The sequence below is a fragment of the Mesoplodon bidens genome (assembly GCF_964165515.1).
Source record: "Mesoplodon bidens genome assembly, chromosome: 2".
Taxonomy (NCBI): domain Eukaryota; kingdom Metazoa; phylum Chordata; class Mammalia; order Artiodactyla; family Ziphiidae; genus Mesoplodon; species Mesoplodon bidens.
Window position 1 is genome coordinate 131,547,894 of NC_138177.1, and position 27,875 is coordinate 131,575,768.

A 27,875-nucleotide genomic window follows, 5' to 3' on the forward strand; every position below is an offset into this window, starting at 1 on the left:
ACCTGATTTAGTGTGGAAAGAACTTGGGACCAGTTGATAGACATTAACATATGGCTTTAGACAGGGTTAGGGGATAACATGGGTATGGCATCCTGAAAAATGAAGTGAACCAAGGCTCATGCACAAGTTTTCATCATCCTAGGTGAGCAAGGCACCCGACAGTCTATTTTATTAAACATTTGCAAAGTTACTGAGGCCATCTCCAGCTTTAACAACCAAGAATCCCCTCCCCCTCTTTTTAAAAACAATTCTTTCCCTCAGGAGTGGAACAGATGTTTTCGTTTTACTTAAACTAAAAGACTGTTTTTCTCATCCACCAGGAATATGTACCAGTACAAAGTGTTAACCTCATTTGGATTTGAACCCCCATCCTCAAGAGCAAAAGAAGGCTGAGGATCGCCAAATGTCAGCTCAGCTGTGAGAAGCGTTTTAAATCATATTTTGACGTATGTTACACTGTTAACTAGAAAATGAAGTGCAGCACACATGCTTCTAGTAACTCTGGTTTCAAATCATATGATCCCTTCTTTGTCTTGAAGACCTTTTGATGTGTGTTCCCAATATTGAGTTTCTCTGCTTTTAATAATCTTATATTCCTTCCTCAATATAAATGTCATGAAAAATACTGAATGCTAATCTTCAAAGATCAAACAGGAAGAAAGAGGTAGGCAGCATAGTTCAGTGACTTGAATTCCTGAAATTTCTCATTTAAAGATTTTATTTTAGATTATAAAAGTCTAGGCTCAAAGAAACGCTTGGTTCCCCTTTGTAAGGTTGAAGTTGCAGACTCCCCCAAATTTCAGAATTGTGTTAGCTGTAAAATAATTTGGTCTCTCCCTGTCAGGTACCTGAGATGCAGGGGCCCCTTGATCACTATTTATATCTATATTTGTGTCTACCTAACAGAGGGGGACTCAAAATCAATACATGCTGGCTTTTATTTCACCTTCTTTGCTTTAGCTAGGGCGACCCAGAGTCCAGGTTTGCCTGGGACTGGGGGAATTCATAGGAAAAAGGACTTTGAGGGCTAAAACTGGCATAATCCCTGGTAAACTGGCACCACTGGCTATCCTAGCTTGGGCTTCAAGAACCTTTTTAGGGTGGTAGTTGTATAGACAATTTGGTAACAGCTGTTTGTTTTTGGAGTTGGTGTTTAAAGGTTTGTGTCTATTTGTTTTTCATGGCAGGCTGGTGCCCAGACCTCGTAATCATAGTTCTGAAACATCATGCCCAGAATTACATCAGGAGAGGATTTTAGCGATGCCTGTGATGAAGGAATGCTTTGCCTGCTTGGGTACTTTACTTGCGCTGAAGTGTTTTAGGAGAATCATGTCTCCTTTCACTTTGTTCCCAAAATGGGAACACCAATCACTGAGAGATAATGCATTTCATAATATCTAAGTACGACTGTGACTGTTAAGTGTGTGTGTGTGTGTGTGTGTGTGTGTGTGTGTGTGTTGGGGGCAGGGGGACTGGTTAAAGGATATAATTATTCTAGGCTTCTTTCACATATATATCTACAAAGGCGGACCAAGCTTTTAATATACCTTTGCATAGTGCTCTCATTTGCCCCCTGGGGAGTTCCAGAATTTCAACATGGGAGAAGCTTTGAGGTGGCAATCAGCTTGGAGGGGGTGTAAGGGATGACATATGGTTTACGGATAGCTTAGCGATGTGTCTTGAAGCTGTTTTTACTTAGTGTGTGTTTATTAGGGGTGGTTTGAAGGGAGATGATGAAACATTCATGGGTTAAGCCCACTCCCACTTCACTGGCACCAGTATGGAGTGTTCTACGTTATGGCATGTGCATGAATAATTAAGTAGGATATTTGTGCTCTAAATATTGTACCACATTAGAAAATAATGTACTGCTTTATAAAAATTGTTTAAAACACATTGAATAATGATAGCAACATTGTCACTTTTTGAGCACCTCCTTTGAGCCAGATACTTCTCATATATTTGTATATGTTCTCATTAAATGCTTATATCAACTCTGAAAGACAGGTATTAGAGAAAACTGATAAAATTGTATATACTATGTTTTTGAGAACTTTTGTGTCAGGCACTCTTCTCTGCAACTCATTTACGTTACTTAGCTTCAATTCTATGAAGTGGATACATTTTCAGATGAAGAAACAGCAGTTCAGTAACTTGTGTAAATTCACATGGTTACCAAGAGGTGAAGGCGAGATTTATACCCAGGCTGTCTGACATTAGAACATTTACTCTCAACCTCTATGCTACATTTATACCATTTTACGGATAAGGAAGTAGAGATTGCTTTACTTACTCAAGGTCATCCGGATCACGGGCAGGAGCAGTTGAAAAGTACATGTGCCTGCGCCATTCTCCTCATCCAGGGTCCATGAAGGGGGGGCAGGCGGTGGACATATAGTGTCAGATGCTATGTCTGAGGAATTTATAGATTTTATGGTCACTTTTATGGCACATTCTGGGGTGGTCTTGAGAACTTAGAATTTTAAAAATCTCCCCAGACAATTGTGATAATGACTGGGTTTGGCAACTATTGCCCTATTGTAGGGCTGGCTAATAAGTTTCATTCCTGGTGCTATTCTTGACTGATTAGTAGGTTATCTAGAGCAATATGTTGAAACTGTTAAGGCTAAATCTGAGCTCAGCTGGGAAGAGCACCAGTTAGTGATTAGCCACAAACACAGGAAAGAAGGGCGCTGGTGCCCTGGGTTTGCTATACTGACTCTATGTACTCAGGGCTTCAGCTGGGCTGGGGATTGTGTTATTGTCCCCAACTATTCACCTCCTTCCCTGGAAGAAGGTTCTGCCTCCTTGCCCCTGACTGGGACGGTGTGGCTTGCAGTGCCTCTCAGTAGGTCAAGATTCATCCACGTCCTACGGTCAGCTTTGGCCTCAGAATTTGTGTTGACCAAGAGAACGTGAGAGGTGGACGTGACATACAGCATGTCTGAGTGCAGGTTTTATGAGTGACTGTTTCAGTTCTGCCTCTTGCTCTTTTCCCTGTGCCATGAGAACAGTGTGTCCTGCAGGGACCTGGGAGCAGCTACAGCAGCTGACCCACCTCTGCTGACTGACATGAGTGAGAAATGAACATTGGCTCCTGCAAGGCAAGCTGCTGAGATTCTGCAGTTATTACTGCAGCCAGGCTGACCCATACGACTAATACACTCCATTTCCAGAGTGACTGGAAGTACAATTCAGTCCTAAACTGTCATTTGCCTTAATATTAGTTTTAGTCTTATCAGGTTGACTCTTAGTAAACTACCAAGATCATGCCACTGGGGAGTTTCAGCTCCCTTCAAGTGATTCTAAGGGGCAGAGACTCAAAAGAAACCTTTCAGGGAACTGTGCTAGGATGGACCCCAATGATAACTGGAATTACATCCCTAATGCCCAAGGGCTGCAATGGCTGAGGAGCCCCTGTCATAGAATGGAGCCTGATCTCCACCTATTTCTGATGCAAATTACATGTGCCTCTACGGCCATGGAGAGCTTGAGCATTAATCTATGTCTTTGTGCAGCCAGTTCTGTAGTTTCGTGTGTGTCTTTGAATTTACATCCAAGAACATAGGTCCATGAAGATTGACCTTTAGAACCACTTCTCTGCAAATTGAATATCCCCTTATTTCAGCATGTTGACCTCTTGAGATATTGACCTTTTAACAAGTGTAAGTACAGTAATGCCCTATCTGATCTTAGGAGTCGTTCTCCTAATTTAACCATTTGGGGATAAGAATAGCTACTAACCTGGTCAGTTGGGTGAGGATCAGTGTCACGTCGGGCTTGGTCAGCAAATGTCATAGTCCTCGTGTGAATAAGCAAGTCATAGGTGCCTAGGATTCAAGTAGTCATAAATAGGCAAGCAGACCTTCTCCCTGTACGTCTCTGTTGTGAAGCCTTCCCAGCTGAATTTCCCAGAGGATTACGCCGACCTTGGGTGCTTTGATGGTTTGTAAGGCTCTCCTTCCTCTGAGTTAACAGCTTCCTAACACTCTTGGCATTTATGGTAACAAACTTCAGGTGCAGGCATCTTGTAGCTGCAAAACTTTTCCTCTTATGTGTGTGCTCCCTCGTTCCTTCTGCTCCTCTAATATAGCATTTCCTCCTTGGCGTTTGAACTCTTGGTTGAAAAAAAGGCTCTATAAATGAAGAGTCTGAGCTTCACCTCTCGTACCTCCCCCAGAGCTTTCCGTCCTCCGGAGGCAGAGGGGAGCACAGTGGAGCACAGGAGCACCCAAGGCCAGCCAGTGGGGACTGACAGACTGCAGCTGGCAAAGGAACACAGTGGGACCAGCCACAGGTGACTGCATGCAGCCAACTGGGTCAGGTTGTCACAGGAAGCTTGGGAGAGGCGGGCAGCCTCTGCAGCTGCTTCTGCTTGATGCTTACTGGGAGCTGGGACTTCCCCCCTCCCAAGAAAGACTAGCCTATCCTTGACCTCAAGTTGCAAAGCAGAGGAGAGTTCCTTTAGGTGTGTTAATCAGCAATGCAAGGAGTCAAAAAAAAGGTACCCTAAGAGACCAACTCTTTTGTGCTTGTCCATATGAAAGAAAAAGCTTTTGGTCACCTTCCAAGAATGTGGTCTCGAGTGAACTAGACAAGGAGTATATTGTTGGCAAATCTAGGTGCTGTTACTTTTCTATCCAAGTGAACAACTACAGAAAATATAACCAATTGCCAAATGGTTAATGCAAAAGTTTTTAGTGTTGAATTTTTGATGAAGTAAAACTTGACTAACTTTAAGGGGACTAAAGTGGCTGAAATGTTCTTAAATGTTTATATACACATTGCTGAGGATGTAAATGACCATCCTCCCACTTTCCACCCCCAGGCCTTTAGGCTGGCCTGTAATTCTCACTTATTGCTGGATCCCACCCCAGAATTTCTGATTCACAGTACCTTGAAGTGAGGCCTGAGAACCTGCATGTCTAAGTTCCAAATCTGCTGGTCTGAGGACCATACTTTGAGAACCCCTGAGATAGGTAACCATCTTTGAAGGTGCGTAGATAATAGAGCCCGTCTTTAATCAGTATTGAGTGGTTTGTAGGAGGTATGATCCTGAGGTGGTGCTGTGAGCCTGCAGATGTTGGTGATTAAGGAATTAAGGGTGAGGCCCCAATCACAGAGTTGAAGGAATTGGGGATGGTGGGAGGGGAAGAGCCTGGAGACATAAGAAGGAAATGGGAGTGAAGGGCAGATTGAGGAATTCAAGTGAGAGGGAGAACCCCAGCCTGACACGGATCTCACTGCCATGTGAAGCGATTGCTTTATTGAGTTTGATCGCTGAGGCGGTGACAAGAGCTGTACCTAAAACAGATGGATAAGGCCCTGAAGGTTTTATTGTATCCCCTTCTGTATTAAATAGCAGAAATGGACAAGTTCTTTGAACTTTCATAATGATACTCATTTTCCTTGACAGTGTGTATTAATCACCAGATGGGGAGCTCTTTCTTTTGGGCAAATAAGGTCATAAAGATAAGCTGTGACAATTAAATGGCCACATTTCTTTTATTTTATCAATATGGTTGGAGTCTAAGTTGAACATAAGATGTACACAGCTTTTTCTTCTTCAGAATTCTCAGATGATTTTTGATGTCTAAGTTCACATGGAAACATCAAGGCAGAAAAAGATGCAACTTTAAAAACCAGTTTTCACATTACATTTGATTGTCAAGTAATTATTCAATAGATTATTTTGATTTAAAAAATTAGAATCTTGCCATATATAGGTGGGTGATATATGGTCATAAAGTCATAGGGATTCTGCCTTCCACCTATGGTCACTAGCAAAAGAATGTCCAAGTCTATTTTAAAAGCTTACTTAAAAATAATCATTTCAATGAAATAGCAGTAAATAGGAATTATGATTCCTCTTTCTATGAAATGTCAAACATTAGGAGAGATAATATTAAAGTTCCCAAATACCTCCATGATATCAATATTCAGGAAATAATATTTATGGTAAACATTTTTAATAAACAGCAGCATAAAATAATCAGTGTTTAATATCATCTCTGGTGTGTGAAATACAAATGCATATAGCCCCAATATAAAATAAGCTTCTTGTCATTACAATTTCATGCTTGTCTATTTGAAATGCCCATAATAACAAATCAAACATTAAGTAATACAGTGATTAAATGCATGCAGTGAAAATAAGGAAAGATACGATAGGGCGAGATATCTGAATACTGCCATTATATATTTGAAGAAAATCTATACCGAGTTAAAAACAAACAAAGGAAACAAGGAAACAGACCAGATATAAAAATGCAGAGATATATTTCACTTCTGTGATACAAACCATAAACATAGTTTTGTGCAAAAAAGAGAAAAGATCTGAAAATAAAGTCATCTTACAAAACATTGCCCACAAAGCAAAAGGTATTTTTCAGTCTGTGAAAAAAATACTATTTTAATACAAAAGGGACTGTGTTATGTAGTATCACAGTGCTATTATAAAATACATTATTACAAGTGGTTTTGAAAATTTAGTTTGCTCACCTTAATGACTTCAGTAATTATAAAATGTTTAAAATAAATGTTATAGTTCTTTATAAAAAACTAATTTGAATTTATTTTTTACCCATAGTAATGTTTTTCCAGAGTAGATATCTTACTGGCTCATGGAATGCTACTTTCCCTTTAAGGGACTCCTAGAAAAACTCAGGTTCACTGAAATTGTGTTTACTTAAAATAATAAATATTCTTGGAAAACAATTGATTGTCGTATGATATACAAAACTGTGGTTTGAATCTTCATCATTAAACAGTTGCATAGCAACAAAGGGATACAAATATTCTCCTCTACCTAAAGTTAAGAAATGTAACTTCTGAATCAGCTTATTTATGCCATAAAAATATGTCTTAATTTATTTCTGAATAAATCTGAATATAGCCAATTCTTTGTGTTCACAGTACCTATAAGTCCACATTTGTTGTCTGAAGATTCAGTGTTTGGGAAAATTGCAACACATTTTGGTAAACATATTTCTTTGATTTCTCATCCTAATTGAATTTTTTGTTTTACAAAATTGAAATGTCAACGTGCTTCTAAGTCTCTTACATTCTCCTCATCAAATATCATTTCCAGGAATTACTTTATATCCTGTAAGTCTCTTTATAAGTCTCTTCAGCTGTAAAATAAAAAAATGAGACTTTGAGACATTGCTCTTAGAATAAATGACTTATTCTTTTAACAAGAGAAAAATCAATCATAACATTCCTTTCTATATAGAACTTGAAACCCATAAGAATGCTAAACTTGGCAGAAGATGGCTAGCAGGTAAGGCATGAGATGCACATTTGATACCTTCCTTCCTCTAACTAAGGCAAAAATGATCACGTTGTTTCTAGTTACCAGCTTAAAAATTTCAGTTCATTGTTATCTTTGAAGTGAGAACTCAGTACTTGTTTTTTAAAAATACTATAATATTTTGCAAATAGAATTCAGTCTTTGGATTCCAACTAACACTATGAATACATTGTCATAACTCTTGGTGCTAGAATAAAATCTGTGAACATTTCCAGATCAGAAAAAAAAAAAAAAAGTGAGAGAAACTTTAAATTAACTAGATATTGGTGTCAGAGAGTTTCCTCCTTCCCCAGAGTCCACTAATCATATGCACCCCCATACCTTAGACAGCTCATATGCAGGAGGATGCAAGCATGGATGGGCTGGTCTGTAGCCACACCTCTATTCTTCAATGTTATTGGTCCAGGGAAGCTCCTGTGAGGCTGTCCCCATGGGAACCCTTGTTCCTTTCCCATGGATGCTGATCTAGGCCAAGGGACCATTTTCCTGACTGTGCTGCCTTTGGTGCCTCATTTCTAATGCAACACAGTGAACTATCAACCGGCAGTCAATTTCAGCATCCACATCTAGCCTTATGATCTGATGCCCTGTGTTATTTCAAGGGCTTGTGTAAACACACTGTGGAAAAAGCCTTCATGATCAACAGAGGAGACTCACAAAGAGGCACACTTTTCACGTTCCCAAAGAAGCCCCACTCTGTAGAAGGCTTCAGGGAAACTTACACTTATGGCTTGTTTCCATCTGGGATTTTAAATCTGGCCTAAAGTTTCCTCACTGATTCTGAACATCACTTCCATACAAACATGCATAGAGTCTAAACTGAATCAACATAATTCCTGAACATCTGTCCTGAAGAAAAGACAGCAGGTAGACAAATGCTATGGTATATACATTTTGGGGAGAGAACAGTCATGGCAGCCAAAGGTGAATACACAAAGCACCGTTTGACTTTCCTTTTTGGTTTGATACTTAGTCATAAGGTTCGTTTCCTCTTCACTGGTTTGCAGTTTTCAGTACTTGAAACCAGATGTACCAATCCCAGTGGCATGGCCTACACCCTGATGGAGTGTTAATCCCACAATGTTTTTTTTCTGGCTGGTGTTTGCCCTGGTTGGTAAGACACAGTTAAACTTCACAGAAGATACTTGTTGCAATGTCTGCTAAATGAGAACTTTACTTTAATAAAAACATTTGAATATAAATCTTTTCTACGACTTTCTAGTTTTTCCTGTATACCACATTTACAAAAGTTGTGCATTTTACAGTTCTGCAGAAATCATAGATTCGGTGTGTCCATGAATGTTGGAGTCTCCTAGCAAAGATGGTTGCTTTGAGTCTATTTTGTAGGGTTTTTGAGATTTGTTGCCAAAAACGGTGATACCCATTCCACCGGGATGATTCGGAATCGACATGTGTGGTAGTAAGGGAATATTTGCTTCCTGATTTGATCCTGATGAAGGCAGGCTGGTCACATGACCAGTACTAGTTGACCCACTGGCACTGCTCGGGGACCGACTCTTGGGAGGTGGGCAGTGCTGAATCACTCTGGGAGGACCTGTTGGCTGATAGTGGGCAGCTGGGAACGCTGCATATCCAGGAGGTATTGGGTATCCATTGATGGGGATGAATCGCTGGTTCTGAGGTATTGGTGGGCTGATGAAACCAGCAATCTGGCCCTGTGGTGTAATACCCTGGCTCGGGAACATGTAATTGGGATATCTGGGGTTACTGAGATTACTCACTGGGCTGGCACTAAGGGAGGTTGTCTGCGTGGTGGCATTTCCGCCGGAAGGAGTAGTAGAGCTGGTATGACTTGAGAGCCCCTCCCAGGACCGAAGCCGGACGTGAATATCTTTAAATCTTGGTCTCCTGGAAGGAATCTCATTCCAACACTCTGTCATGAGGCTGTACATTCTGGGGGGGCAGTCTTCAGAGCATGGTAACAGCTGTCGTTTTCTCACCATTTCGATCACTTCCTGGTTACTAAATCCATAATATGGCTGGAGTCCAAAACTGAAAATCTCCCACAAGACAACCCCAAAAGACCAGATATCTGAATCAGAAGAGAATTTGCCATACATGATGGCTTCAGGGGGCATCCAGCGAATGGGCAGCAAAGACTTACTCTGCACCCTGTAGTAATCAGCGGAGTATATTTCTCTGGAAAGCCCAAGGTCTGAAATCTTTACGTGAAGTTGCTCTCCGATTAAAATATTGCGAGCTGCAAGGTCCTTATGGACAAAGAAGTGACTAGACAGGTATTCCATGCCGGCTGCAATCTGAATTGCAATGTGTAGAAAATCTCCATGATCCAGGCTGGATTTTACAGTCCCATCTTCATCACTGCTACAGCCAACATCTGAATGTGGGGACCGCATGATGAGGAACTCATGGAGATCCCCCTGATTCATATACTCAAAAAGCATACACACAGGTTGTTCCTGAGTGACAGCCCCTAGAAGGCAGACAATATTGGGGTGGTGTAGTTCGGCCATCAGGGAGGCTTCCTGTTGAAATTCTGTCCATTGCTGGGGGTTGTTATAGTCTTTCAAGGTCTTTATAGCAACTAACTGAGCATGGTCCATGCCTGGGAGATAGAGATGGCCCTTATAGATCTTTCCAAAGGCACATTCACCCAATTCTTCCATAAAACGTACAGCAGAAAGAGGCAGCTCTTTAGCCTTGCTCTGTATGAGAGAAAGGGCAAGTGTGGTTTAAAACATTTTCTAAGGCAAGACATCCTGGCATCTGAAAGGAGGGGTGAGGCATATTGAGAAAGGTTCTGTACATCAAATTAATTACAACATTGTACATCTAGAAGTCTTTAGAATTGTTGGCTGCAACTCAGGCATAAGCAGATTTTTGTCCATCACTCCCCTATCCCTCCATCCACACCCCCTGCTCCAACAATGGTTTCCTGCTGTTACCTAGAATCTTGCTACTCAAAGAGTGGTCTTGGGAAGAGCAACATCAGCATCACTTGAAGCTCACTGCAAATGCAGACTCTTGGACCCACCTCGGACCTACGGAATGAGGATGTGCATTTAACAAGACCCCAGGTGATTCTGTTGAATGTTAGAGTGTGAGAAGCACTGCTGCTGAGGATACAGCCTTAATCCTTAGCCTGGCACTTAAGAGTATTTGTGATCTGGTCTTACCCTTGCTACACCTCTACATGATGGCATCACTTTAGTTGAATAGGTTTCCTCATAGTCCACATGCAAATGTCATGCATGTTCTTGCCTAATACCTTTGTTCTTCCAATGCTCTCCTATTTCTAAGGTATATATTGAGCTAAAAGCCAGAGAAACCAAAACAAAAGACTGTTCTGAGGTGCTCATAGTGGAGGTGGGGAGGTTTGGAATGTGCTTCTCTCTACTTATCGAATCCTTGCTGTCAAACTCTCCCCGACCACTCTGATCTTTGCCTCCTCTGGAATCCCTCTGGCTTTACCGTCTGAATGCCACTACGTCTGAATGCCACTACGTGCAGGATGCAGTGAGGTGACTGGCTACACGCTGACCTCCGCAGCCACAGTTCGAATTGGAATTCTGCCCTCTCCACTTACCAGCTGTGTGACCCTGGGTACAATATTTAACCACTCTGTGCTTCAATTCCCTCATCTATAAAATGGGATGATAATCGTACTTATCTCGTAGGGTTCTTGTGAACTTTTAGTAAGCTAACATTTGTCAAGTGTTCAGCATGATGTCTGGCACATGGTAAGGGCTATTTAACTTTTAGCTATTATTACCTTGCTATTGCTGCTCTTTTTATGAATATACTTTGTCCTCTCAATCAGATTTCAAGTTTTTTTTTTTTTTTTGGCTGCACTGTGTGGCATGCAGTATCTCAGTTCCCCAACCAGGGATTGAACCCATGCCCCCTGCATTGGGAGCGTGAAGTCTTAACCACTGGACCTCCAGGAAGTCCCCCAGATTTCAGTTTTTTGAAGGGAGCTATTGACTTTCGAACCAACTGATTATCTCTATGGCTTTGCAAGCGGGTTATTTACTGATTGACCTGAAAACAGACAGGAGAAAGCATCTAGCTCACAATGAAAATAAATATTAAATTGTGACATTTGATCTTGACAGTAAATGTCTATTATGTCATGTGTTTTTACTATTTTTGAAATTCACCTCCGATCTATCCTGACATTTAATCTAATTTGTTAGGGAAAAAGTCATAAAAGCAATGCATTTGTACCTAAATGGATTTTTAAAATAATCCCTTTAAATGTACTTTAAATCCTTATTTTTTAGAAAAAAGTACTGCTGTGAGTATCCCAATTGAAGCTGATGATTTTGCAAATACATATGGAATTCAGAGCTCTCTGTACACAGTTTAAATCAACAGTTTAGAAAATTAACTAAAAATTTTCTCTAACCCAAACTCTACTAATCTAGAATTCATGATGATTAGCTCTGTTCTAGGCTAATTTTTGCAGGGCAAAATGCCCATTAACCTAATTATAAGTGTAAATAAACTTGCAGCAAAATACCCACTTAAGACGATAAAATAGAACTGAGAATTTTGAAACATTAATTCCTCCATGCAAATAATATTTCTTATCATCTATAGGTCTCACTAATTTGTTAAAGCAGATTTTATGGGGGTTGTATTTATAAATGTCTTACAGTAAAGTTACTTCTGCTGAAAGTAATGGCAACTTCTTGCTTTAAACATTTAGGCAATTGAAACTTATTAATACAGTCCTATTAATTATAGTATTGTTTGTAACAGATTAGAAATAACCTAAATGTCTACTTAATGGAAACATTAAATTAATTGTGGTGGAGCTAGTAAAAAGAATATTATACATTTGTGAGAATATTATACAGTTGTAAGAACAAATGAGGACACTTTCTATGTACTGATATCCAAAATCCTACTACTAAGTTAAAAATCAAAAGCAAAAGAACAGTTAATGCTGTATGCTGCTTTTGTGTGAAAGAGGAGGAGAAAAAGAATAACTATATTCATATTTCTGCCCACAGGCATAAAGAAACTCTGAAAGGATACTCAAGAAACAGCAGTGGTTATTGGCAGGATATAGAGGTGGGAACTAGGAGGAGGGGGGCAGAGGTGGGAGATTTTTCACTTTATGCTTTTTTATACTTTTTTTTTTTTGCGGTACGCGGGCCTCTCACTGTTGTGGCCTCTCCCGTTGCGGAGCACAGGCTCTGGACACGCAGGCTCAGCGGCCATGGCTCACGGGCCCAGCCGCTCCGCGGCATGTGGGATCTTCCCAGACCGGGGCACGAACCCGTGTCCCCTGAATCGGCAGGCGGACTCTCAACCACTGTGCCACCAGGGAAGCCCTGCTTTTTTATACTTTTGAATTTATGAACCAGGTGAATGTATTATCAATTCAAAAAAGTGAATAATTTAAAAACATATGACCCATCTTTCTATCTGACTGAATCCAGGAAATTTATTCTGCAATCACAATTCCTTCACTGTTTTTCCTTTTGCTTCTAGGGTCAGGATTCTGTGGTTGCTATGGAGTTCCTTTGAAAGAACAGAATGTAGGCGGTGGGAAGCCTACTTTTTAACTCTTGCAGTCCTCAGCTTGATTGTGCTTTCGTGGCCAGAGTAATCCAAAGTGAATTTTTCCCACATGACATTACAACAGGGATTTCCATCAGAACTTTACCTAATGATGTTATTGAATCCAATTTATGTGAAAGTCCCTTGAATGGCATGGTAGGTATTACTTACTTTTTGACCTAAACAGGATCCCCCATGCTTTTGGTGATAGAGAAGGGTATGGGACTGAGTAATAAACTATTTTTGAGGGAAAGTGGGAATGAGGAACTAAACTCAAGGAATATTAGACTGATCTAATGAGGCGTTAGGACTCTTCCCCCTTCCCCTGCTGAAGCTTAACCCACAGGCAGTGTGGGGTAATTCAAACCATGTAACCTTTGGACTCATACAAATCTGAATTTGCATCTTGGACCTGCCGCTTTCTATTATTAATAGTTAATATTTATATAGCACTTACTATGCGCCAGACACTGTTCTGAGCACCTGACAATTATTAACTCATTTACTATAAAAACCCCATGGGATAAGTCCTATATATTAGGTGGCTGACCTTGGGTGAGTTTGTTAACTTTTCTGAACCTCTTTTTCCATATCTATAAAATAATATAATATCCAGCTTCCATAATTACAGTAGGGATTAAATGCAACAATGTATGAAAGTAATTTCCACCTAATAAGTGCTCTTTAAATCAATTTTATTATCCTTCTTAGGGAAGTAATCCAGAAAGTGGAGTCAATGCAAATGATTTAGATCCATTTACAGTCTTAAATAGCTCTAGATAGCCATCTATAATTCTATGTTTAAAAAACGAAAGTTTAAATTTCTTCTTGTTAATCTTTCTCTGTTCTCCTGTAGTTGCTGGTTTTTAAAAAAATTCTTTAAAAATGACAGAGACTCTGTTTTGGAACCCGAGGGTGGGTAAGAATTTGAGTGGCCTGTGGTCTGCTCCTCTGAGGATTCTGGAAGATGCAGATGGAGGTGGAGGGAGCAAAGACCCACGTGGAAGAGTGGATGGTGGCAGATGGGAAAGGAAGCAAGCAGGCCAAACTGGTGGGGACTGGAAGAGAAGAGGAGGTGGACGGGACCTTGGCGCTGGCCTGACACACGGCCCCTGGGGCTTCATGGCTAAGAAAGCCGGCTGCATTCCCATACACTGAGGTAAGAAAATTATTCTTTGGTATTCAGCTTTGGAAGAATAACTCTTACTCTTGCCATTTTACAGATGGAGAAGGAGGCTTAGAAAAGTCTCAAGAATTTTTAGGAGGGCCAAAATTGCTGCCCTTGTGTGTACAAGGCCTTCTGTTTGAAACCAGAGAAGCTGGCTGGCCGGCAACCCCAGTTGAACACAGCATGTCTCTGGAGGCTCAGCCTGGGGCCTGACACCTTGCAGGGCTGTGAGGTCAGCCTTCAGTGTGTGGTCACTCTGTGGAACGATAATTGTTCTTCTTTCTCTCTGTTCAGACACATGAAAAAGTATGTTTTGACCCAAAGTGGGTCTTGTCATAGCTCACCAAAACCTGGTGGGCCAGACGGCATAGAGTCCCACATCATCTCCAGCTGACAGAAGGAAGGAATAGATCATCAGAGCTAGTCAGAACCAAATTTGGGGATTTGCTTTGGAAAAAAAGCACGGAAAGTAACCAAAATGACCAATTTCACAAAACCGTTCCTTGGAACACCTGTGCAGCAGCCAGCATAGAAATACCCAGAAAAAAAACTGCTCAGGGCTTGGTTTCAGGGGAACACTTTACACAGTGATTTGCAGTTTTTAAATGCTCAAGTTATTTGGTACAAATGAGTCTTAACTATAGACTCATTTTCAAATTTTACATAAATCCTGACCTAGTTAAAAAATCATAAAAACCCTTAAAGAAGCAGTCAGTAGACTGTACGGTGACGGCAGGAAATTAGCTGTATTGTTGAGGAACAGATGGTTTACATTATACAGACCCTTTAGGCTAAACTTGTTTAGGTCTGGCATATTGTAAATTATATTTTGGTAATGAAAGTGAAATGACCTCTGCTTGACCTCAAGTGGGGTTTGTCTGCTTGAACCAATGTAGTGGAAAACTATGAAAGAAAATGAAGTCATAAAGTTTTGGCAGTTCAATTTTGGCTCATTTCAAGTTAAGGGGTTATAAATCTGTTTAGTTTTTGTTTGACAAGTATTTGTCATACAGGGATGTACAAAATGTAAAGAAGTGTAAAATACACATGAGGCACGATGCCAAAGTAAACCAAGTACAAAGGAAAACTGGAATGAATAGGGTCCTGGGCTCCTATCTCTTTATCACTCCCTCCATTAGTTGAATGACAAGATGGGCTCCGTTTATTATATGCTGTAAGGCAATTAAGTACCTTAAAACTGAAACAGGCTTTCAGTTTAAATGTTAACATTTTTACTTCTCAAAGTAAACACACATCTGCCTCAGTGCGGTTTAAAAAATTATATAATTTTTCTGGGGGGAGAAAAATCAAAGTTGATGTAGAAGTTGATACATTATTCTAAAATCCAGTTGTGCTTCTTCCCCTAGAAATGTTTGAAGCACAACTGTATTCAGGTTTAAATGAGCTCTTCACGGAAGGAAAATGAAGGGAGAACATTTTAGATGTGAGTCCTTAGATGTGAGTCGATGTGAGTAGTGCAAGTCCTGTCTAAACAGCTGCTAGAGAGGCCAGGCGGATGTTGGTGGCTTCTGTAACCTGAGTGATGAATACTAAGAGGGGACGTGTGCCCCTTTTAGATCCATTAACTTTAGGTATGAAAGCAATGAACCATGGGTAGTTTAAAAAAATTGTTATTATGTAGATGGCAGATGGATTAGGTGGACAGACTCAGTGACTTTATCTCTTTTCACCTCTGGGAAGTTACACCTTAGGTGATGATATACTTGAAATGACTCCTCTGGAGGACACTGCTTGCGACTAAGCTGCCATTTCCTGCTCACTTTTCCTAAGTGACTACCACAAGAAATGAGATGCGTATTCTGTGATGGCCATCAACATTGGCGTGCAGCACGGATCCCGCTCTGTGACCTTTCACCTCTAACCTGAACAGGGCATGACTGATGGCTCTACTTCTGAGTCCAATTTGAAGTAGACACACAGATGAAAAGCCGAGCCACATGAGGGTGGAGGGAACCAGAGCTCAGGGCGGTGCTCTGGGACAGGAAGGTGGCTCCAGCAGCAGGTGCTGGAAAAGGACTGAAGTTCATGTTCCTACAATGGACCCAAACCTCCTCCTATAGTCCTTGCAGCCCCTATACTTGTTCCTTTCCCATCCCTCACGTCCCAAGACTGCTGCCCTTTTACAGATCTCTTTTGCTATACACATTTGCCGATTCTAGCTGTATACAAGTATCTGTAGGAGAAGAGTGGGTCCCACACAGTGACATCTGTCCTCACTGTATTAGAGGAATAATGAAGCAGGCCCTATTGAAGTTAGGGGGTAATTTTGGGTAATAGGAGGGCATGACCAGGTCTGTTTCTCTTTGAAAGCACAGTTTTCTCTGAGAACTGTATGCCTGATGGACTTACTCTCTGAATCTCAAGTTGATCAGCAGAGTCTACACCAGAGCAGGCACTGGAATCCCCCAGAGGGCCTGTTAAAACACAGATTGCTAGGCCTCACTCCTAGAGTTTCTAATTCTGTAAGTCAGATTCTGCAGTTCTGACAAGTTGCCAGGTGATGAGGATGCTCTGGGACTGGAATAAATGAGAGAACCACTGGAATTAATGAATATGACTTTCAAAAAAAAAAGAGAAAAGGATACAACTTTCTGGATCAGACAGTTACTGAGTGTCTGGTCCCTGCTCCCGGCATGATGAATGACCACAGTGTGTCTGTAGAACCTGATTGAATGATTCTGACTTACACGAGACAGAGACTATACACCCTGCTTCGGAAGATGCTTTAGAAATGCCAGCTAGAGAAAAATGTAAGAGCCATCGACTGGTATTTCACTGGGTTATATTCTGCATGGCTACTGTCAGAGAGATTCAAGGTTTTGAAATAGAAATCACGTTATAGCTTGGGCCATGTCATCGGTTTATTATATTTTCATGTGCAGCCAATTGTGTGGGATATATTTTCATAGCTGGTTACCTCACTCAGTCAATTGATACTATATATACTATGTACCAAAGAGTATACACACAGAATAGTATATGAGAAACCATTTAAGAACCATGAGGAGAGAGGACACAACTCCTATCTTAGATGTTTGTAATCTGAGCTTAGTAATAACTACCATGTATTGAATATTTGCCATGTACCAGACTCTGAGATCATAATAATGGCTACGATTTGGGGAGGGGGGGCTGTTTATGTGTTGGGCTATAAGTGCTTTATACATATTAATTCTTTTCATCCTCACAATAATGCTATGAAATTGGTCACTGTGACTATTATCCCCATTTTACAGATGGAGAACCTGAGGAACAGTGGTTAAGTGATCCCACGACTAGTAGGTTGTAAATTCAGACTCCAGGGTCTGTCTTCCTCATGACTACACTACACTCCCTTGTGGGGTCTCTCAGTGTTCAATGCATCAACTCATTTAACCCTCATCACAAATCCGTGAGATTCATACTATGATTTCCCCACTCTATGGATCAAGAAATTAAGGCCTTCAATGAAATTAAAGCCTTCAAATTAAGGCCTAAGTAGCTTGCCTATGGAAGCACAACTATTAGGTAGTGATGTCAAGATTCAGCTCCAGCTGTGTCTGGCTCCAAAGATGAAGCACTTTTCTGGGAAGAAGAGGTAGTTTTCATTTGATCCTCAGAGGGCTCCACAATTTTAAAAGCATGAGGCCCACTGGTATAAAAGTGGAATGTCAAGGTGTAATTACTCTCTGGCCTCTGATGACCTAGACCTTACTCTGGCTGATCCTTTGTTGCTCCCATTAGTTGACTGGGGTAAGTGAACAAAACCATTCAACAGCAGGCTTTACCTGAGTTGGGCACAAGAGCCCTGGAGAGTATGTGAAATTGAGATTTTTTAGTATCTGGCCTTGGCTGTTGACAGGAATCTGCTTGACTCTAAAGCCTATTTTCCTTTCCTGTGCATTTTACTGGTTCTTAGGTAAACAGTGTTAGAATTGTGAAACAACTGACTCCACTCATAAATGGAAATGATTACATTCTAAAAGCTTAAAGGCCACAACCATTTGATTTTGGGAGATTATGGACATTTTCAAAGACTACAGCTGAACTAAGTGCCTTCTGGTTTATGCAATCAAATTCTAGAGGGAGTTCCAACCAATAGTTTGCCATATTTGTTCAGAGTTCAGCTGCACTTCTCTGGAAGTGATTTAACTTCAGAAACAGTTCTTTTCTCTATAATGTTAACTTTCTGATAGTTAGTTTGAATGTTTGGTGGTGACCAGGATTGATTCTGTGGTGGAGTTACTTTATAATGTCAACAGGAGATGTTCTATTCTGCCTAGAAACAGGCAGAACAGATGCCAGTCATTTTAATGTCAGCGTGAGCTACCACGTGCTCATAACTTGGGCTTGTGTGCTTCAGTCAGCCTGAAAATTACGGCAGTAGAGTGAAATAGGGCAGGGGGCCCCAACCACCGGGCTGCGGATGGGTACTGGTCCGTGGCCTGTTAGGAAGGGGGCCGCACAGCAGGAGGTGAGCAGTGGGCAAGTGAATGAAGCTTCATCTGCCGCTCCCCATGGCTCACATTAACGTCTGAACCATCCCCCCGCTCCCCGTTTGTGGAAAAATTGTCTTCCATGAAACCAGTCCCTGGTGCCCAAAAGGTTGGGTACTGCTGAAATAGGGAACACTTGGGCTCTGGACCTGGACAGACCTGGGTTTGAGTTTTGGCTCTGCCACTCACTAACTGTGTGACTTTGGGCAGACTCTTAATCTCAAGCTTCAGTTTTCTCACTGCCCCAAATCAGGCTCAAATTAGTACCAGCTTCAGAGGGTTACTGTAAAGACTGTATTGAGATAATGCATGTGAAGTACTTCAGCTTATTCCTAATATCCATTCATAATACTCATTCTCCCTAGAAGTAAAACTTCTAAAGACATAGTTTGAAGCTGATCTCTGTACTGGACAGTCCCCCAGTCTGCACTGTCAGACCCTCTCTGCCCTGAGGGATTTTATCCAGGGTGTGAACAGGGTGTGAGGCAGAGGATTTATGCTCACTGGATGGGCACAGGAATACCAGAGCTATCTAAAGAGCTACCTCTATAATCTTTGCTCTAATTGCCTTGTCCTCACCCCAGTTAATGCTGTGGGTTGCTGAATCCTATAGCTTCCTCCCCAGCCCACAGTATCCTGTACACAGCATTTGGTGGTTAATTTAAAAGGTTTGTGATTGTTCATATCATCACTGTAACAAAAAAATAATAGTAACTTCTAGCTGTTGAGGACCTGTGAGGTGCCAGACACGCTATCTTGAAGTGTCAGAAACAGCTCATTTAGAATAGATTGGTGGCTGCTAGTGGCGGAGAGTGGGGAGGGAAGGGGTGGGCAAAACAGGTAAAGGAGTCAAAAGGTACAAACTTCCAGTTATAAAATAAGTAAGTTATGGGGATGTGCAGCATGGCCAATATAGTTCATAATACTGATTGTATATTTGAAAGTTGTTAAGAGAATAAATCTTAAACCTTCTCATCACAAGAAAAAAAATTTTGTAACGATGTATGATGGCAGATGTTAGCTAGGCTTATCGTGATGATCATGTTGCACTATATAAAAATATTGAATCATTACGTTATACACCTGAAACTAATGTAATGTGTGTGAATTATACTGCAATAAAAATACATTTAAAAATCTCTTTTAAGTACTATTTGTATCCTTGTTTTATAAATGAGAAAACAAAGATCTCATGGCCAGTAAACAATGGAGGCAAGATTTGTAATCATATCTCTCTGCCTGTAAATCCTTGATCTTTGAAGTATATTATACTACCTCTTAGAAATAAACTAAGAACAAATGTGGCTGGAAAGGTAACTTAGGCCCAGAGACTGTGGACTCCTATGTACTGGGAGGAAGAATTTTATAACTGAGATTTGGTCCTTCCAGATTGGGGAATCATTATGTCAAGGGGGAGCTAAAGCAATGCCAGAGGATGAAATCAGCATGAGAGAGAGAAAGAGGAAAGAGAACAGAAAAACATCAGAGGAGGCTCCCATTTGGGGAGTTAAAAAGAAGAAGAGCTAGTGAAGAAAAGAAGAGGAGATAGTAGGAGAGCCAAGAGAAAAAGTGTTTCAACATGGTGGTTAAGAATATCGAATGCTCCAGAGAAATTACAGAGGATGAAGACTTGGGAAAGGCCATCGGATTAAATTACATCCCTGGTGATTCCCCAGAGGCCATGTGAATAGCATGATGAGCTCAGAAGCCTTGGAGACAATGGCTTTAAGGAGTGAGTGGAAAAGTTATTGAGGACGTTTTAGCACTAAGTGTAGTGACAGTGGATAAGAACAGGGATTTCAAAGGGATGGCTCTACCACAGCAGGGATTTTTAGATGGAAGTATGTTGCTAGCAAAAGGGACAGGCCCAGGGAACATAATTAAGTGTCAGTACATTCAGCAATGGCTGAATACCTTGGCTGGAAAGGAAAAGGAGAGAGGAATAGCCTGGAAGTAGAGAAACAGAGAAGTGGGCAAGAGATGAGGGTTAGTTGAGAAATAAAATACAGCCACCAGTTTCAGAACTGACCTATAGGCCAATTTTGCTTTCCCCGCAATCTTCCTTATATCAGCCAGGAGCTGCAGGAGTTTGACCCGAAGGCTTATTTAGGTTTCCTGACCCTCATTCTCAAATTCCTCCACCCTTAACCTCTTTGAGGGTCTGAATCCCACATAGGTGGGTCACATAGGGAAGGACAGAACTGGCTCACCCTGTGCTTGACGGAGAGGCTCCGCTCCCCTTCTAAGTCCCCAGGAGGCAAGCTCCACAGCTTCCCTCCCTCAGTGAGACTGCTCAGTGTTTCCGGTGTGACAGCTTGGGGGGAGGGGGAGGGGGGGAGGCAGAGGGGGAAAGAATCGGAGAGATGGCAAGTTAGAGTTTCCAGGCTTCTTGGAGAAGGTTCATTTTCCACAGTACTTAAAAAAAAAAAAAAAAAACCCTTACTCAGATTGTAAAATTTGTAATGCAAGATAGAAAAACCCTACGTAGTTCCTGCATCACCAGAGTACTGTCAGAAGATTTTAAAGATGGAAAAGATTGGAGATTAACTAATCCAACTGAATAGCTTGAAATCTTTTGCTGAGCAAAACAAAAGAAAAATAAACAAACCATCCTTTGCATGAACACAGTCGACCTCTTTCTCTGAACAGCCGAGAAAATTGAGACACAGAGAGGCTAAGTGGCTACTCAGGGTCACAGGGCAGTTAGAGGTGGAGCCAGGGGAGCATCTCCATTTCCTGACTGTTCAAGGCTCAGACGTAAGATGCCTGTCTGGTCCACTGGCTTCCTTTCCTTCCTTTTCTAGATCAGAAGGATACTCATGCCTCCTCAAAAGTTTTAACTTCCAACTGTACCGTTCACCTCTCTGGGGACTCAAGCCAGATCCCGTCAGCCAGTCTGTCTGCAGCTGCCTATTGTCACCTCTGAAGGATATGGATTTCTAATCTCCCAGAGGAGCCTCTTCTTAATACAAACACTTGGGGTTGGTGGGGCAGCAGGGGGCGGGCACGGTGCGTAAGATCAGCTCAGCAAGTGGAGAGAGATGGACAGAGATAGTTTAAACCCTGAAGGGCACATTCATTTGGATAAATAAGAATGAGGCCAGGGCAGACCAGCTTCTACACTTCATTCCTTTTTCATCCCAACCTCCAAATATCCTTTTGATTTTACCCTGGTAGGGTGTTTTTTTCCCAAGACTTTTTTTGTTTTGTTTTTTTCTCTTTCTTTCTTATGTGTGTCCCTTCCTTTTAGATTTTATAGGTACGTGTAATATTTATGTGTCAGTGACCTCTCAAAGCAGTTTTAGAGATTGACTGTTTACATTTGGGAATTTTCTTTAAGGTCTACAAAGTTCTTTGTGCTTTTTCCAGGAAAGGCACTCAGTAAGAACCAAAACAAACAGCTGAATAAGTCAAATTTGATCGGAGCCAAATTTCTTAGGAGAGTAAGAAAAAAAAAGTTAGCATTTGTTTTGTTGTTTCCTTTCCCCTCCTCCACCCAGTCACATATTCTTGAGCCATTCCTACTTCTAGTCTGATTCAGAATTGCTTGTGAGCTGTTTAAGGCTAAACTCTAAGCCTTGTGTTGGAGAAATCTTGACACTGGGAGATTTCGCAAGGCACATTTCGGAAACGGTCCAGAAATGATGAAAACAATGTTTTGATTCACCAAGTCTTAGGAAAAAGTTATCCCTGTATATTTTACATTTGTCTCCATGACCATGCAGGATGGAGGACTATTGTTGCTCTGGCCAAGTTTCACATGTCCCTGGCAGGACTGGGGCTATGTAACTCAAGCTTACAACTGTTATCCAGGCCTCTTCAGGAGGTCTGCCAGAGCCAGGTGAATCCTGTGGTTAGTGTTCAGCCCAGACTGACAAATGGAGTGTCATATTTAATTATTTGCCTGCCCCCATAACCCCTTCCCAGCATGATCTGTCCTGTGAAAAAGTTATCATGGCATGGGCAAGTTCAAGGGCTTTCCCTAGAGTTGAAAAATCTCTATTCACATTTTATCTCTTCCAATTACTAGCTCTTTGACCTTAGGCAAGTTACTTAACTGGTTTGGAGTCTCAGTTACTCTGGTTGTATGAGAGTGATAATAATACCTACCTTATATAATAGGTGTGAGGATTAAATGAGATAATGAATGTAAAAGCTCCTGGAATAGTTCCTGATAATGTGTATCATTCAGTATATATTAGTTTTCTCTATCTGTGCCACGGAGCCCCCTGAGATCTTTATTTGAAAGACAACATAAATCCAAAACACCGTGCCTGTTGGACATATCATGTGTTGCAAAATAAACCTCCACTTAGAATGGAATTGAATTGCAGATTGAGGCTGACCTACAACACAGGTAATTTTTTCAAATGGAAATGATTCTTCCTATAATTCCTGCCACAGCAACGAGGAGCCCACCTTCCCAGGATGGTGGCTGCTGCACAGTGACTACTAGAACCAAACTGATCTGGCTCTCTCTCCCACCCAGAGCTCTAGCATTTGTAAGGCTTCTCAGAATTTAATAACAGAAATGACAGGGAAAGATTCTCACAGAACAAAGACTGTTGCACTAGAAGTTTGAAGTCATGGAATATGTAAACGGTCAACTAGGTGTGACTACATGAATGTGCAATAATGTTAACCCTTCTATTTTCTCCTATTACATTTATAAGGATTAACCATGCTATTATGTAACACGCTGTAATGTATGTAAGTTGGCTAGCTAGCAGCTAGGATATCACGAGTTAAACCTCCACTGCCACCCATTCCCCAAGCCATCGAATGAACTCAGTGGTTAAGAATCCACCTGCCAATGCAGGGGACACAGGTTTGAGCCCTGGTCCAGGAAGTTCCCATATGCCGTGGAGCAACGAAGCCCATGCATCACAACTACTGAGCCTGAGCTCTAGAGCCTGCGAGCCACAACTACTGAAGCCCGTGTGCCTAGAGCCCATGCTCCGCAACAAGAGAAGCCACTGCAATGAGAAGCCCGCGCACCGCAACAAAGAGCAGCCCCTGCTCGCCACAATTAGAGAAAGCCCACACGCAGCAACGAAGACCCAACACAGCCAAAAATAAACAAATAAAATAAATAAATTAGAAAAAAAGAGAGAGAACAGTGGTTTTGCTTGGAACAGAATACTTAAAAAATGATTTCTTTTAGCATTTAAGAAACCCCAAAACCTTACCAACAAGTATGACTTTGCAATAGAAAAATATTTTAAGACTTTTTAAATTAAAAAAAAAATTCAACAGCAAAGCAAAATAAAATCAAATGAGGACTATGTGTCAGGCCCAATTATGCTACTTTTCTTATTGGGTAAAAGGATTGATTTGAGTGTGAAGGCAACTTTTTTCCTAAAATTGTATAAAAAGTGATGCATCTCCTCTTTATGAGGGTCAAAGGAATAATATGGTCACTAACCCACAGAGAAGATAAATATTTGTTGAATGAATGTTCCTATGGAGTTGGAACACAATGAAAAGGCAGGCTTCTGTGGATGCAAGGATCTTAAATTATTTAAATGAAATCTCTTTCCCGAGAGGCCTGGGATTGGGGTGCTGGCTTTCCAGAGAGAAAGCCTGTGTTGTATTTCAGCCTCAAGATGTGGTGTGTGCTCCATTTAAGGAAAGGGCCAGTGACCCTGGGTTCCTTGCCAGGACCCTGAGCAACCCAAATGTTGAAAGATGTTGAGGAAAAACTAAAAGGAAGTGGGTTGATTTAGCAAAGAGAGGAGAAGGCTAAGGTGGGCTATTATAAAACAGCATTCAAAGATTGTGGGAAGGACAACACTTCTCTTAAAATATGTTTAAACCAAAGAGAAAGGGATTAAGGTTAGGCATGAAAAGGATTTTTTAAATTGTGGTAAAAAACACATAACATAAAATTGACCATTTTAAGTGTACAGTACAGTAGTATTAATACCTGCACATTGTTGTGCAAGCAAAAGGATTTTTTGAAAGTGAAGTTAGTAAACAATGTCTGATCTCTCTCTCTCTGTTCATCTCTTTCAGTTTGATTGGGAGAGAATGGAATTTCCTTCTTTAAAATGTGGAAAAATAGTCCACATTCTGAGTCCCCCGGGACTGGAAGAGATGATCTCATAAGAATTCCTTCTAGCCCAAACTCTACGTAAGGTAGGGCTAGGACGGGCCCAGCACCGAATTGGTCACACTGATGAAAGTATACACAAGCTGCCTTGGACAAAGTTAGAAATGCATGGCTATGCTGAAAATGAACTCTAGCACTGATAAAATTTCTGATTCTATATCATTTGATTTCTAAGCTTGGGTGGGTTATAAGTGTTGCTTTAACTTGAAGTCTATAGAATAAGCGCAGCTCAGGACTGCTAGTTTTACCTTGGGTTTATATGCATTCAACATTGACATCTCCACATTTTGACCTCTGACGTGTTTTGGCTGCCTCTGGACAGGCGGTGACGACGACTTCTGGTTATTGCGACAGACACAAATAAAGAAGAAAAGCAAAGCAATGGCCAGGGGAATGGCAACACTAGGCACCAGTATGTACAGGATTTCCATTTTATTCTTCTCCTTGGAATCCTTTGAATCTGGGTGTAGAAAATGGAAAAGAGCAAAAGTTATACTGGTTCAAATAACATGGAATAATATTACATGGCAGAGCTTAAAATATCCTCCTATTCCTCTATACACACAAATCTACTGTGAGAAAAAAGAACCCTTGCTTATTATAATTTGTTTCCATCAAACCTTCAGTGTAGTTTATCAAAGTTGAAAAGTTTAAAGTTCAAACGTTTAAAAATTGCAGAGGGACATTGTGAAGACTTCACGTGTGTGTGGGTCCCCCCTCTGATGTCCTCAGCAGCAGACCTGCATTTCTCCAACACCTTAAAAGTTAAACGCCACATGGATGGACTGTATACATCTAAGAGCATTAATGTGGACCCCAGGAGTCTCTTCTTCCATTGGCTGCCAGGCCAAATCAACCACCACAACATGGTGTTCCAGAAATCATGTCCTTGTCTTGGCTGGCTTGGACATATAGGGCCAGTCCTGTATCTTCCAGAAGCAATATCACCAAAGAATCCTGGCCCAGGGTCCACAAAGCCACTGGCCTGAGAATATGGGGACCTGAAGTCAGGGCCAGCTCAGTCTCTGATGAGCTGTATGACTTTGAACAAATCATTCACCTCTTTGTGTCTCACTTTTTCTCATCCACAAAAGTGAAGTATCTGTTTTGGATGGTGTCTACAATTCCCTCTTGCACAGCATCAGTGTATAACTTGACACTTTTTTGAAACCCAAGAATTCTTCTTAAATGGTTTCATATGAACTCAATAATTATGAGTGCTAACCCTCTGAAGTATATTTTTTTTTACGTGGGCCTCTCACTGTTGTGGCCTCTCCCATTGTGGAGCACAGGCTCTGGACGCGCAGGCTCAGCGGCCATGGCTCACGGGCCCAGCTGCTCCGCGTCATGTGGGATCTTCCCCGACCGGGGCACAAACCCGTGTCCCCTGCATCGGCAGGCAGACTCTCAAACACTGTGCCACCAGGGAAGCCCTGAAGTATATTTTTGAAATCTTATACATCCACTGTTACCATTGCTTGGAAAAGAATATAACATGTATAGAAGGACACAAGGACACATACTTTTCTTTTTTTGGTTTGAGTCTGACCATTAAACTAAATACCCTGGGCATATACTAAAATTAATGAATTATGTGACTGGTAAAACAATGCAAGCATTATGGGACAGTAATTAGAGGGGATGCATAATGACATGTCCTGATCACCAGTAACCTCATCAGCTATCTAGCTTTAAGAAAATCCAAAGTGTGAAAATTCAGATTGACACAAAATTCAGAGATGATTATTTACTTAAAAGAATTAACCATGCATCCATTCCCTCATCCCCCCATTTGTTTCAGTCAGTCAATAAACAAACAGCTACTACTGCCAAGCACTCCACTAGGTACTGGGAATATAAAATGAAATAAGACATGTCCCTTGCCCTTAAGGACCTCGTGATCTGCTAAGGAAAACAGAGAAAAGATAATTACAATATGCTATTGGAAATACTACAAGGGAAGTATGGATAGAGTGGTGAAGAGAGCCCAGAAGTCCCTCGAAACAGTCCCTCTTCCCTGACACAGCATACAAAGTGGGGAGTTCAAAAGCCGCATACCCAGCAAAGCTTGGTAAGTGAGAATATACTTGTACATAGTTTTTACTTGCACACACCTTCTTTGGGAACCTGTTCAGTGAGATATGGCAGTAATTAATCACACTCCCCACAGAAACAGACTCAACACAAGAAATTAGGAAGGGGCACAGAAACCTGGGTGTTGGGACTGTGATCTGTGGGTTAACCCTCAGACGGGCTGGGGAAGGGTAAAATCTGCTTACTGAGTATAATAAAAATGATAGTTTTAATATTTCTTGAGTGTTTTCTACCAACAGAAAATCATGTTAGCTGTTATTATTAATATGGGCTAAGTATTCTAGTATTCTAAGTAGAATATATTAGTATTCTAACTTAGATATACTAGTATTCTAGTATATCTAAGTATTAATATGGGCTAAGTATTCTAAGCACTTTTCAAAACTCATTCATTTTATCCTTACAAGCAACCCCATGAGGTAGGCGCCATCCTTGTCCCCATTTTTACCGGTGAGGAAGCTGAGGGGCAGAGTGCTTAATTTACTTGCCCAAGGACCTGCAGCTAGTAATTCAGCAGCTTGGATTCCTCTCCTGTTGGTCTTGCTTCACACCTCCTGTTCCAGCTACTACACTAGACCGCCAGTACTTTGAGAGTGGCTTTTGTTTTGCATCTATTTTCTCATGGTAGGATTTTTCTTGTTTCACACAGGTAGGAAGAATGAAGGAGGTCTGAAAGGTGGGGAATAACACAAAAGCTTTGCCAGGTACGCTGCTTTTGAACTCCCCACTTTGTACGCTGTGGCAGGTAGACATATAACCCAGGCATCTCTGGAGGCTACTCTAATCATCCTAGTCATTAGGAACTGGGTCTCGGGTGTTTTAGTAACAATTGTGTCTGCATGTCTGTGGGTGGGTGGACAGATAGAGAGAGAGAGATTGCTATATCTCTATATAGACAATGTAGCAGAATAAAGGAAGATTATGTTTTAGAGTGAGAAACCTCTGAAGACTGCCTTTGTCATTATCTTTGTAATCTTGAGTAGGCACTTGGCCACTCTGAGCAAACTCATCTGTAAAATGGGATTATTTCATAGAACTGTTGTAAATCATAAGTGAAGTAACATAGAAACTATCTATTCTAGTACCTGTTACAACTCAATCACCCAATGTTTGCCCCCCCACCCTTAGAGTAGGAAAAGA

General features: G+C 41.2%; 1 protein-coding gene across 1 annotated transcript in view; it reads right to left on the reverse strand.

Annotated features, from left to right (window-relative positions):
• Window positions 1–5,486: 5,486 nt before the first annotated feature.
• ROR1 (receptor tyrosine kinase like orphan receptor 1) overlaps window positions 5,487–27,875 on the reverse strand; it is a gene marked incomplete at its 5' end in the record, with an annotated part of 414,976 nt that continues 392,587 nt past the window's right edge. The window contains 2 exons of the mRNA XM_081217100.1: window positions 5,487–9,999; window positions 24,890–25,101. Coding sequence (XP_081073226.1) covers window positions 8,572–9,999; window positions 24,890–25,101 — 1,640 coding nt within the window. The 3' untranslated portion in view covers window positions 5,487–8,571. The remainder of the gene's footprint in view (window positions 10,000–24,889; window positions 25,102–27,875) is intronic.